We start from the raw sequence: 14409 nt of genomic DNA, 5'->3' as shown, positions 1-14409 counted from the left end.
CTTTCAGCAGGACTTGTTGTGAAGGATAATGGCTTCAAATTGAAGGAGAGGAGGTTGATACTAGGTATAAGGAAGAGATTTTTTTACAATGAGGGCAGTAAAGCAGAGCAAAATGTTGCCTGAAGAGGTGCTGGATGCCCCATCACTGAAAACATTCAAGGTCCGGTTGGAGAGGGCTCTGAGAAACTTGATCTAGTTGAAAATGTCCCTGATCATTGCAAAGGATTTAGACTAGATGATATTTAAATGTCCCATCCAACCCAAGTCATTCTATGACTCCAATTGAACAGAACAGCATGTACTCATCTTCTAAAAGATGTTCCATTATAAGAAAAAAGTCTTCTGCACATTACTTCACAGAAAGTGCTTATCGTCTCACCAAAATAGAGCAGTTATATTCAATTTCTCTGTTGGCTAGACCTAAGACTGTTAAAACAATTGAGTTTTTTATTTTAAAATTTACTGACTCTCCAATCAGTTGATGGAGGGGAGCGGGAAGGAAGAAAGCACTGTTTCTTGTTGAGAGGAAGATTTCCAAGTTCATTTACTAAGAAAATTAAGTGGTTGTCCCAAGAATTAGTTTTCCCAGAATGGTATAAAAGCATGGTCTCTTTCCAACATCCAGAGATTCTCAAGAGTACCACTACCACAATGCATCAGACAACAAGCCTAATCAATCCATCAATGCTGATATCACCCCCTTTCATTAGAAGTTCAGCTCATTACCCTCTCAGAAACTTCCCAATAATACAAATTGAGGATTATAAAATGTTATAAAAAAAAGACATTAGGTATGCACTTCAGAAGCAAGCTTATTCAATAGTTATGTGCAAGGGATAATTATGTGGAAACAGCTCTTAACATCTTCATATCAACTTTGGAACTGGTTGTATCCAGGGAAGGAGAAAACAGGAGAAACTGTAATCACTGACTAAAAAGTTCCAACTTCATATATGAACAGACACAAGGAGATAGCAGTAGAGTAGAGAAGAGGTTTTGAGTGTCATATTATGGTAATAGATTTTCTAACATAAGTACCAATGCTTCACAGAAGAAGTCAATTTTCTAGTGAAGAGAAATTTCTTCACTGAAGAAGATAGTAGCTGAAGCATAGATTTATGGTCCAAAAAAGCATGGATAACACCTAAAAAAGAAAAAAAAAAATTGGTGTGCCAGTGCTCACTATGAAGAATAAACTGATAAAATGTACAGCAATTGAAAATAACACTTAAACAGGAAGTATTCTGAAGTCTTTGTTTCATACGTTAAGCAGATCCTTCATGTTCTTTCAGCTTTGATGAAAATCCGACCACCTGTTTTCACAAGAATATTCTCAGAAAGGAACTTTTTGGTAACTCTTTGGTAATTTTTTCGTAGCACCTCATTCTTTCTGCTGGAAAAATAATCAGCTGCATCCTGAAGAACTGAAGCCATTTTCTTCACCACAGTGCTTATTAAAGCAGATGGAAAACTGAGTTATTCATGTTCTTCATGCATATTTCTTACAATATATGCTTTACCCCAGAAGTAACAAACCTATCTTGGGGGCTTCATTTGTTTAGTTTCAATTTTAGTTTACAGGATAGTAGTCTAGAGAAAGAAGAGGAAAGCTGAATCAAGTAAATGACAAAAAAGATACTCCTGACTTTTCTCCAGCAGACATTTCCCAAGCAGACCTTCTCGTGTTACTGTTACCCATATCAATAAGGTAGTATCCTTGTAATTGATTCCAAGCCAAAGTAAAAAAAAATTACAGAAAAGCAAATATCCTATCTGTGAATTTGAATAACTCATATCTGTGAATGGCATAACTCTCTTATTACTTTTCTGTTTCAACTCTCCTGTTATTCCTTTCTTCCAAGGCTGTTGCAGCACGACTGCTAGGTAGAGCAGTTTTTGTGATGGAGAGTTTGTTAGGCATCTGAGGTGTTATTGGAAAAACAGTTTTAATGGAAAAAATTCCTTTTAAAAACATGTATGGGAATATCAGTCAAGTACTTTGTAGAATGGCACTGACTGTGTAAGAGCAGTACTCAAAAAGCAGATCTTCACACTAACTGGGACAGTGAAGATACTGACATTTGAAGCAGTAACTCCGCTTTCCTTTTGTTGGTGAAGAAAAAGAGACATTTCCACAGCTCTATTCATCTTATCCTAAAAGAGATATCTAAACAAGTCAGATTGATCATTCCATTTGTAAACAATGCCTGTTAACTACTGCATCTCATGTCCAGCCTTAAGTTTATTGACTAGTTACAGAGAATCCTGCTAGTTAGAGAATTACATCTGATTTCCCAGAACCACACAGGCTTCTACTGCTGCTTGTAGAGGCAGCATGCAGAACTTTCTGCTCTAGAAACTGAAGATGGAAAGACTTCAGACTGTTTTATAGCCAGTTTCCCAGCCCTGAGCATGCATTACTGAAAAGCTCTGGTATTTTCCTTAATAGAAAATAAAATTACACTTTCTGACCATAATCATAGGAACATATCCAGAACGCTGAGGAGAATCTTTTATTCGTTTTCTAAATGTTTCAGTTATTAATCAAGAAGTCAATTGTATAAAGCTCCCTATGTCTTCCAGGAAGTTCTTCGTGGACATGTAGCATGCAAACCCCTCCCCACTTTCCCCTGGCAGTGCTGGAAGCAGGAGTCAGCACTGCCAAAGCTCATTTGACGTTTCATCAGCTCCCTCTGTTGCTGATGGAGAGAAACAGCCTCTCCTAGAGTCATCTCCAGATCAACTCAGGGTACTGAAGCTTGGTCTGTGTCCTGAATGCCCCTCCAGTGGATGTCTTCTAAGGTGAGCAGAGTGTGGGTGTCCCCTGGGCGGTGTCCCTTTGTCAATACATGAAGCATTAGGCATTTGAGAAGAAGCAACCACACCAGGCAAGCTCCTTCTCCCATGAGGGTTACTACACCAAATCTAGGCCTGCAGACTGATCCCAGTTCTGCAGTTACAGCTGGATCTGCAGAAGCTGCTTAAAGGAGAAGCAGAAGGAAGAGGATGAGAGAAGCTTGTATGAGGCTTCTCCTGTCCTTCTGTCAGCTGTTGATAATTTTTCCAGATATGAAAGAACTGGTACAGATCCTGCGCCCTCTTGCAGCCCAATTAAACTTAACTTATTAAGTTTACTTAATTCCTGTGTGTCACACATCACAGAGTAAAAACAGGCTAGTCTGCCACTGGCACTGCTTGGCTAGGGATGAGACCTGTTTCTTCCTCTTTCCTTCCACCCCACTCAGTGTCAGCTGTCTGCCCTAAGCTGTCTGCACACTGGGCAGGGGAGCTGTGGGCCCAGCTTTCCTTTCAGGACAGCAGCATGCTCTTGTGAGAAAATCAGAGAATCAGTTCAGTTGAATAGACCTCTGAGATCATCAAGTCCAGCCTATAATCTAACACCACCATTTCAATAGGCCATGGCACTAATTGCCATGTCTAGTCTTTCTCTGAACACTTAAAAAAAAAACAGCAGGGACAGTGCCTTCACCACCTCCCTGGGCAGGCCATTCCAATGGCTAATCACCCTCCCTGTGAAGAAAATCCTTCTAATGCCCAACCTAATGGCTTGAGGCTATTTGCTCTTGTCCTGCCACTGGTTGTCTGGAAGAAGAGACTGACCCCCCACCTGAGCACGCTCTCCTTTCAGCATTTTGTAGGGAGTGATAAGGTCACCCCTGAGCCTCCTTTTCTCCAGGATAAACACCCCCAGCCCCCTCAGCTGCTCCTCACAGGACTTGTGTTGCAGACCCATCAGCAGCTCTGTTACCATCCTCTGGCCTTGCTCCAGTACTTCGGTGTAAATAAACAGAAAAGGAGAGGATGCTGTCCTGGAGCGTGCTCTGCCCGGGCAGCCTGCGCAGGCTGCTGCACCGCCGCACCCCGGCAGCGGGAGACGGGGAGCACCGGCACTCACCTGGCGCAGGTTCCCTAGCGCAGGCAGTGTCGGGAATCGCTGCGGGGTTCTCTCCGCAGGGCCGCGTTTCTGTGCGTGCCGGCCCGCAGCCCCGCCGGCCGTGGTGCGCCGTGCCCCGCGGGCGGAGCGCTCCCCGCAGCCTGTCCGCGCCTGCCCTGAGACAGCGCACCGAGCACGGCACCGAGCACGGCACCGAGCACGGCACCGAACCGGCCCCGCTGAGCGCGGCCCGGCCCTTCGCGCTGGGTCAGCCCTGCCGTGCCCGTGCCCTCCCCTGGGAGCAGCAGCCGCGGCTCCTGCGCTGAGCGCGGCGCCGGCCGACGGCCGAACGCGCCAAGGGAGAGCGAGCAGACGGGGAAATAGTGCAAAACAAACCTTTCTGTTCCATAAGGACACCTGAATCAACGCTGGCACAGAGAGCCTGTTGCAAGGGAAAACAAACAAACAAACCCCAAACAAATCTCGATTTGTGTCACTCACGCACTAAATTACATCACTGGCTTTGGAGGACCCGAGGCACCTTCAGCCACAGGTTGAAGCTGCGCAGGTTTAGGGGTCTGGTGGTTCCTGAGAGAGGGACACCGGGCAAACCCACCTGCCATCTCCCTGGAACCAGGCAGATTCTCTCATCTCCACCCGGAAAAGGACTTAGATCTTTTTTGATTTCTGAACGTCCTCACCACCACTGCAGCTTAGCCACGCTATTATTTTCAATGTTATCTTGTTCTTTTTAATATATTAAGGGATACTAAGTAAAGATTAAATTGCTTTTTAAATTTGCATTTACTCAAATTCATTCATAGAATAATTAGTGTCAGAAAACCATAAAACCAGAAAAACTATCACAGCTTAAAATGTAAGAGCCCAGACAATATTAAACAAAGTATTTTGTTTTCAGATTTTGATCAAGGTTTTAGTTGAGAGTAACAAAAGGAGACACAGCTAATATAATGGGCTTCTGGATAATTATCAGGAACACCAGTATTATAATATACTAAATTTTGTTCATTTGTTTTATTTAGTTCTGAAACATTAAAATATTAGATGCATATTGCAAACACTTGGGATATAGCTTAGACATCAGGATGTTGCATGGATTTTCTGTAACCAAACACATTTGTTCTTCTCTTTAAGGTCAGCATTAGTCACCTGTGTTTGCTTGTTGGGTACAGCTTTGTTCATTTCAGCACAGAAGTCTGTGTGTTTTCTTCCCTACCATCAAAACACCATGCTCACTTGCTCCCCTGCCAGGCAGAGGCAAAGCCTAACTTGACCTCAGACACAAATACTGAAATTTCAGAGTTTCTCAAGCATCTCTGTTATGTAGAACGGCGTGAAACTGTTCCCATAGTCTTGTTAAACAAAATAAATTTGGATTTTAGTTATTTAGAGATGATAAGAGTTGAACATATTACTGTAATATTGTATGAATCAATGATAGTGGTAGTAATACTGAAATCACTAATAAGCAAAAGCAACCAGATTTCAGGTTTTATATTCAGAAGGGCTCCTTCTGTTTCCATCCTTTAATATGCATCATCTAAGTGCAAAAAAAAAAATCAGAGTGATGAAGAAAACCAACTGGGACAGAAATGACTCTTCAATGGTGGTTTGCACTGGGAGGGGAAGAAAGTAAGCAGAGATTCACAAGCAGCAAAACACCACAGGAGCTTAGCTTATGCCTGAGACTCTCAGCTAACTCTTCTTTCATGCAGACCTTCAATCTTACCATGTCAGTGCAGCTCGTTGCCAGGTAGCCAGTAGCAATTAAGAAAGCAACCCATTTTCCATTCTCATCCCCATTGTCATTGCAAAAAAAATCCCACATATTATCTTCCTTTATGACAGCCTATTATCAAGGAGTTTTCCTCTGCTCCATGTGCTAAAATAAGTTTTACACAGCTGCCTGTGATCACACAGCAGCTGATGAGATGCAGGGCTGAGTTTGTAAACAGGATGGTTTCAGCCATCCTGCCTTTTTTCTACCTGAACAGCTGTCCCCCAAACTGCTTCTCCAAGTCTGCCTGATAACACAGCTGCCTCCTTCTGAGCAACTCAGCCAGACACATCTGGGGGGCCCAGGGGATGTGCTGCAGCTGCACTACAGACTCACTCTTGACCCCAGCAGCTCTCAAGGCAGAGCAGACACACACATATCCCACATATCAGTTAGACAGAGCTATCAGCCTCCTTAGGTGATAGTCACACTCTTTTCATTCATTTCCTATCCCCCTTCCCTCCCCAAAAGATTCGGATACTTCACATGAGAGCTCAGAAGCCCAGCAGGCACTGTGATTTTTAGCTGTTTTGCAACAGGGACAAAAATGAGCAGCTTGTTCTTTCCGGTCTGAGCTGAGAGTCTCATGTTTCAGCTCCTCCTTCACATTCCAGGCCTGCCCAGGCTCCTCTGCAAAAGCTTCAAAAATGGACCCTCTCACAACTAGTTGTGCTCTGAAATACTCAGTGCCCAAAGCCAGGGTCTTTGCTGTCTTCCTGTCAATGGTTTTGTGCACCACCATTCTCTGCCTGCTGCAACTCAGGTTTTTTAAACCTAAAATCAAAGATTTTTATTCTTTTGAAGTCAAGGATTCACGAGGAAGGATCATTTCCTTGGAGAAGTACAGAGGGAAAGTAAGTTATTATTTTGCTTTTTCCATCTTGAATCCCTACTGACAAAAAATTGTACGTTTCTAGGTAAATAAAAGGTTTGATTATGGGAGTTTTTAGCAGTGATTTGTACTAAATTTCTGTTCTTAATACAGTAAGCTGGAGAAAATCTATTGTATCTAGGCCAGCTCCAGGAATTAAGTATCAGATCCAGCAAATCAATAAAAGAAATTATATTATTTAGCATAGATTAATATAGCCCAACAGGCAAATTAGTGGATTTTAATCCTAATTAGAAATGTTGGTTTTGGATTTTGGAAGTTTATCTAGTAAATACAATTTTAGTGCATGTCCTAAATGTCTGCATGTCTGCTAAAAAGCACATCTACATTTTTAAATGCTTATATTTAAACAAAGCTGTTAGATGAAGTTTATCGCTTTGCTACATTTTTACACATATTGACTGAAAGTAAATATCTTCAGCTGGTTTCATCTTTGTCTGTTTAATGAAATGATAATCAGACAGATTATATTTGGCCTTCTGACAGGAGCCATCGTGATAACGAGAAATGCCATTTTAAGATTTAATTGTGACCTCTACAACATCTACAGGCTTTTTCCTTACTGTTCTAACTTTTTTTTCTGAAGGCAACTTTGGTTGTAAACGTGGCCAGTTACTGCCAGTACACAGACAAAAATTACATCGCGCTGCAAGAGCTGCACAGAGAGTTTGGTCCCTCCCACTTCACTGTGCTGGCGTTCCCCTGCAACCAGTTCGGAGAATCAGAGCCTAGCTCAAGCCAGGAAATAGAATCTTTTGCCAAAGGAAACTATGGAGTAACATTCCCTGTTTTCCACAAAATCAAGATCCTAGGATCAGAAGCAGATCCCGCCTTTAGATTTCTAATAGGTAATTGTTTTCTTTTGTGTATCAGGCTGCCTGTAACCATGGTACTCTCATTGAATCCGGGCTGCATGTTTTTGTCAGGAAACATTGAGGACTATGGAGAGACACAGGCACTCAGCGTACAATTACTCTCATTTTAATCTGGATATTTAAAAATATGGGCAAAAGAATTGTATCCTGAAAACATCAATTTCTCCTCACTGCTTGTAAAAACAGCCTCCTCTTACCAGCCCAGCTAGAAACATCAATTTTGTTAGAGATGCTAGAGCTAGAAACGCCTACCAACAAAATCCTATTCCAAAGTATGTGATAATTACTTTAGAAAAGCCTTTTCTTATGGACAAAAATATAGTTATGAGGGTCATAAAATTACTGGAAGATTTTAAATAAACATGTGCAGATAAGATTTTCAGCTGGGTTCTATGTCAATCTTTATGTAAACTGTATTGCAAACCAGGTTTATATATACTAGTTATATATAACTACTGATTTTTTATTAATTGGTTGTGTGAACTTCAGGGCCTAGCCTGCAAAACCCTGCATTAACACAGGGAACATTTACAGACTTAGAACCTCATATTATCCCAAGTAAATTAAATTCTCTCTCCCTTCAGTTGACCAAAGATCTCATGGACTCAAAGCCACTTTGAAAAGCCTCTCTGAACTTTCCTGAGCTTTGACCAGGTTTTAAACTGTATTGATTTATGAAAGAAAAAGTAACTCAAACATAACTCTTTTCTAACACACCATTTTACTCAGAAAATAAAGCAGCAGAAAGCCCTAACCTGTATTCCATTTCCTTGCCTTCAGAGTCTATTTCACTATCTCATAGTGCCTCTTGTCAGAAAACTATTTCAATACCTGCATGAAATCTTTCCCAGAACACTTTTGTGCCATAATCCCTATGATACCTCTTGTGTATTTGAAAATTGTTTTTATTGAGAAATCATTTGAATGGTCACCATTGCCATTGTAACTGTGTTTGTTCCTACCTCCTCTTAGGCATGCTACTAAAAACATCAGGTAACTTCCTTGCCCTGAGTTGCCAGATATCCAGTGGAATTATTGAGTGTTTTCTCTCAGTGCTTTATAGAAGAGAGTAGAGCACAAAGGCACTCGCTGTGTGTGATGAATCCAGACTCTAAATATCAGTGCCATCAGTGTTAAATATTGATACCTAAAAAGAAAAAAAATTTGTTCAACATTCTCTTATTTGACATGCTGTTCACTCACAAAAAGGAGAAAGATCCTTCAGTACTTCAATATTCTGAAATAAAGTTTTTCTCTTCCTGCGTTCCTGCATTTCACAATAAATTCCTATGCATTTTCAATTAAAGTACCTGTTCTCTTAATGTTGCTGTTTTGACAATAAAAAGGCTAAACATCATGCTATACCACCCTTTTCTGCCTGTGATTACTAGCAACAGAATGGCAACAGCACGGTCCAATATTCTAGAGCAAAAGTAGTTCACTTACAGCCTAAAAGCATTGTCAAGCTTCAGTCTATTGCTTAAAAAATTCAGTTGAGGGTTCAGCATCATTCCAAACCAAACACCTGTCTTCAGTCAAAATCCACTGGAGCTTTTTGTGAAAGCAGCCTAATTAAGCCCTCACCAGTACAACTTCCTGCTCCCATCTCAATCCCCAAAACCAGCTTAACAGGGGGATTCTCTGAACAAATATGCAGCACTTTTATCCTCTTCCCTAGGAAGAATAGCATAGTAAAAGAAGGAGCTCTTAAACACTTTCACAGGAAGGGAGGAGCATCATTGACTTCCAGCTTTTAAGATCATTAGTAGCAATCAGTAAATCTATGCCAGACTACTAGCAAAGAGTATGGTGAGATTACTTCAGCATAAATAGTCAAAGAATCAGTGCAGGGCCTGGAGACAACTCCAGGTGTAAGTCACTAAAATTATCTGATTTCATCCTTACAGATTCTTCAAAGAAAGAGCCTCGATGGAATTTCTGGAAGTACCTTGTCAGCCCTGAGGGTAAAGTTGTGAAATTCTGGAGACCTGAAGAGCCAATAGAAAATATCAAACCAGAAGTAGCATCATTAATCAGGCAGATTATCATTAAGAAAAGAGAAGACCTCTGAAAAATCCATTCAACACTGTGGGTATACATCCTTTCTACATTCCTGGGGTATGTTACTAGATGCTAAACCATCACCTGATTTTGCTGCTCTTAGCATTGGTGTTTGCAGTTTGTCTATTAATTCTGGATCGGCTCCTGCAGTGGCCTCAAGAACCATGACAAGGCATGCAGGGAGGGACTATCAATTTGCTTAAGGGGTTTATGATTTCTTTTTCTGAATTGCTGACAATAGCTAATTAAAATTGTCACCAGCAGGTAGATAGTTAGAAAAAAAAGGTTTATTAATAAAATCCTAAGTATTTACAGAGATTTTTCCCCATTTACCAGTTACAAAGAGATTTTATATTCCATTAACTCATAATTGCCCTATTATGAAAGGCATGGGACCCAGAGACATTCATAGCAGGGTTTCTAGACACACAAATATAACTAAAGCTACCAGCTTTGCAGTATCTTCTCAAGGAAGACTACTGAATTGTGAAGCTGCCAGTTGCAAAAAATTGTACACAGAAAATAAAATTATTCAAAGAAGAGAAAATACTGAAAAGAAAGTTTGCTTGCTTGCCTCATATTTTGATTATTTTACATTTCAGTTTCACAACACCTTTAAAGTCTTCAGCCTTCTCCATGTATGTACTTGTGCTGCAGTACAGTGCCTCAGATGTGAGCTCTTCTCCTGCTGGATTCCTCTTCCTCTGGCCTGGATGAAAGCAGGGCCTGTGTAAATACTCATGGTTGCTTACAGAAGGATTCAAGGGACAACAAAAATCAAGAGTCTCAAACGTGTTTCTGAGACAGTCCAAAACAATCCTCCCCAGACACCTACATCTACCCCTCCTCTCTAGAATAAAATGGCAATCTTCAAGTAAAGGTGGAAGAGGGGAATGCAGGATCCTGGCTCAAGCCCCACTCTTCTTCCCTTGCAATCTCCCCAGTCCTGCATGTCACTGCTAACCCATTCCCAGATCTGTCCCACCCTTCCATTACAAACTGCCAAATGTTCTGATTTATCTGTTTGAATTAAAGGAGATAGACAACTTGAGAAAGAAACCTCACTCCAGCTATCCATGTCCTGAAGGAGAGCTGAGATAATAGAAATGAGAAAAACCTTAGTCTCAGTAGAATTTTCTGTATGAAAAGGATGGGTAAAATTTGTGCTGTTCTCCTGTAAGACTAACACTGATTGAAAATACCTAGGGTGCTTCAAAACATTTTCCAGTAAAGACAGACACTCAATTATATAAAAGAAGCAAGAAACTCAAAAGAAAAGTTTTTTAAAGGAGGGGCTTTTTTTCATCCATTTATTGAATTTATTCAGAATTTCACAAAAAAAGAAGTCATCTGTAAAGATTGTGTAATGGTGCTGATGTGGAAGATAAACAAAGTCACTCTCAATAATGACAAACACCTTCTTGGAAAGGAACTCAAACTTAATGCATGGCAATTTTATCCGCTTACAATTTCAGAGCCCAGTTAAGCACTATGTAAAAGTCTCATTAGACCAAATGAGCTGCTGCTGATGTTTTAGACCAGCCTCTGCACTGTATGACATTATCCTGCAAGGTTCCACATAAAATCTGCCACGACAGTGCCAATTCTTATGCTGAGCTCCTGCATTTTACTCCTGTCTCCTCCAGCATGTATAGCGTGGGAACACATAGTGGGACATGACAGGTGATTTTTGTCATGAATCTCTGCTGCTTTGATGGAGCAGGAAGGGAACTGAGATATGGACCCTCTCTCCTCACTGGGAGCAGTCAATGGTCCGTGTAACTATGTGGCAGGACAGAGTGCTTTGCCTATAAAAGGCAGACACCTTAACTTGGAAATGAACAAGTCTAAAACATGTATGTCTGTTCATGTGAACTGCCCAAGCTCCCTGATTTTTGTACCACGGAATAAAAAGGGTAGGTATAGAAAAATGTTGGGTGTTGTTAGCAGAAAAAAATGCCTGTTTTAGTTCTGGTACTGCCAGAGAGTTATTCAGCATATGGGAAATTTCACCTGGGTCCTTTAAACACTCAAGATAAACAGTGTGGTCTAATATTCTTGTTTGAAAGGGATCAGGAGGGAAGGAAACATGTACACCTTGTTTGTGACTCAGCTACTAAAGTTCATATTGTTTTTCAGAGGACACAGTGTAATCTTGAGTATCTCAATGCCATCATTAAGATCAAGTGTCTTTCCTGGTACTCAGAAATAACATGTGATATTAGCAAACAAGTGGACAGAATTGCTTAACTCATGGCTTCCTGGATCATATTCACTCCAGATCCTAAAAAAAAAGAAGATTTTGTCTGAGAAAAAAGTCATGAAACTTCTCATTCCACTATTCAGTCACAATGCACTACAACCATCTTCTGAAGAAATTTCAGTTTGGCTACCTGATTCAAAATAGTTTAAAACAGTCCTGATTCAACACACTTTAAGTTTTCAAAATTTGCTGTTAATTAACACTCCTCAACAAATTAACATTCCTCCTTATAAAAAGTGTGTTTGTATTACTCACACATCACAAGACATGCCAGCTCTTGCAATATAATATTTAGGGCAGATCATTAATAATCAAATCACTCCTTTCTTGAAAGTATATTACCAGTTATCTGGTAAAAATAAAGCATCTTTAATGGCCAAATCAATGCAAATTTAGAAAGGCAAATAAATAAAATTAAATTCAGAATAGTGTTATACAATCAAATATTTATCTGTAGGTAGGAGCCAAGAAAGTAGTGTTAATGAGTGTCTATATAAATATCCATTTAGAGTTAATTTAAAATACATGTAAAAATAAAAACTGCAACATTTTAGACAGATTAAAACCTATCTCTTGAATAATCCCTCCAGTCTAAGACTAAACTACCTTCCTATGATGCTTAATAAAAGTCAGTCCATGAGTGTTAAAGTTGTTTTATTTCTATCTGAGCATAACCTATTGCATCCTCCACCCTAACCCTTCATTCACATCTCAAACTTCCTTGACTCCTTAGGTCTGACATATTCTTATTTTCATAAACAAATGCCATTTAACTGTGAGCTTCTCTTTACAAAAAGTTGCCTGGGAGTGAAAATATTCTAAGTCCATTTGTCACCAGTAGTACATGTTCCTGTAAATTCAAGTAAAATACTTGTTTGCTGAGCCAACACATCAATGCTCCTTCAAACATTTAGTGGTGTAGGAGAAACATATTTACATAGGGTTCAAACCTGAAAGTGTTCCTTACTATTTACATAATTCACTAGATTGCTTATAAACTTGTTGGTGTAGATGTATAACTGCATGAAATACAACTACATTTACTTCTATGCTCTCAGTTACTCTTTATTTTAGACCCTGCCTTCACTCAATCTGCATAACTTAACAGGTCCCTTCAGTCAGGGGAACCAGGCAGGCATTGGAGCAGCTAGGGACCTATGAGATATTTGTAAGAGCAGTGTTTATTCTCTAGTCTCGACAGTGATGTGCTAATCTGACAGTGTAGTCAGTTGCTGGTGTGTGAGGAACAGCTAACTAACAATACACTGCCTAATCACCACACACAGCAGGATGGCTGTGACTGCACACCTTCACCTGCCCTGCTGCTCCTTCTCTTCACTCTTCAGGCACATACAGCAGCACCTAGATAAAACAAGGAACAACAAAGACTTTCTTTGGCACCCTGCAGATGCCTAAAGTGCCAGGATAAGGATAAAATTAACGCTGTGTTGGCCGCAGCAGCATGCCCTGACAGAAGCACACATCATAACATGGATCAAAAAATATCAATGTGCTTCCAGCCCTTAGTCTTCCAAGTACAGCACTACATCCTGTTCACACTGTGTGGTTGGTAAGTCTATGTGCAGTTTTTTTAATGCATTGATGTTAACAAATTAGTTATTGTTTTTTTAACTAATAAGAGAAGCAATCAGAGAGAAAAAATTCTTACAGCTGACTTTTTAAATCACATACAATCACATATTTTTCTGATGTAGTATTTATGAAGTTAGTGAAAGTGACTTTAAGCTATTGAGGGCTCTAATTACTCAATTGAAAACAAACAAACAAAAAACACCTCTCAAAAAATTATCCAGTCACATTTGCCAAATATTAGTATTAAAAAATTAAAATGCATGTGAAGTTTTTAACTGTGCTGCTTTTGCTTTTAAAAAAGCTCCCAAGAGCTTAAATTTTTAAAAATTATTTTAGTTATTTAACTGTTTCAGGTATTTTAAAACTTCCTGTTACCTTTATATCTAAAAACAGATGAACTCCAGAACCTAAATCAATCAAAAATTCCCCCTATTGTTAGAATAATGGAAATACAAGATACCACTTGTATTTGCCTGACAGTCAAAGAATGCAATAATCAAGAGAAACAAAAAGATATCCTACACAAAAGTAGTACCTCTCTGTTTTGATGACCAAGGTATGTGGGAAAAGAGAGCAGCTGCATGTTAGCTGCTGTCAGAATTTCAAGCAGCCAACATACACTGCCGTCCCATCACACACAGTTGCACCAGCCACAGGAATTCCTGCATGAATCCCAGCACCTTCCAAAGGAATTGCCTTGAATCAGCCGCGAGCCAGCCCTGCAGCTGGTGACAGTGCAGCAGTGACTGCTGCATTACGTACAGCAGTCAACTAGCAATACACTGCCTACCAGACACAAGGTATGAGGGAGATGCCTCCTGAAACAGTATGCCTGGAAACATTCTTTTTTTGTGACCCAAATTCAGCATTATTCACCTGTTTTAAGGTTCGTGTTTCATATGTGTTTATATATAAATTCAAAGAGTATGTAGTGCCAGGAGTAAAACATGTAAGTGTCTAAGGAAGGCCAGAGCAAGAGCAACAGTATAAATCCTGCATGAAGTTCCCAGACTGTCCAAAAGAAATTGGATA

At 40.1% G+C, this 14409-nt stretch overlaps 1 protein-coding gene across 1 annotated transcript; it reads left to right on the top strand.

The window, feature by feature from the left end:
* The first annotated feature begins 6258 nt into the window (after window positions 1-6258).
* On the top strand, window positions 6259-9535 carry GPX8 (glutathione peroxidase 8 (putative)). Its single transcript, XM_079330566.1, has 3 exons — window positions 6259-6547; window positions 7172-7433; window positions 9368-9535. Exons 1-3 carry the CDS (start codon window positions 6341-6343, stop codon window positions 9529-9531), a joined length of 633 nt encoding a protein of 210 aa, XP_079186692.1. The 5' UTR covers window positions 6259-6340; the 3' UTR covers window positions 9532-9535.
* The last annotated feature ends 4874 nt before the right edge of the window (window positions 9536-14409 follow it).

This window comes from Erithacus rubecula (assembly GCF_903797595.1).
Source record: "Erithacus rubecula genome assembly, chromosome: Z".
In the NCBI taxonomy this organism is placed as follows: Eukaryota; Metazoa; Chordata; class Aves; order Passeriformes; family Muscicapidae; genus Erithacus; species Erithacus rubecula.
Note: the sequence above shows the minus strand (reverse complement) of the source record. Positions and strands in the feature narration are given on the sequence as shown.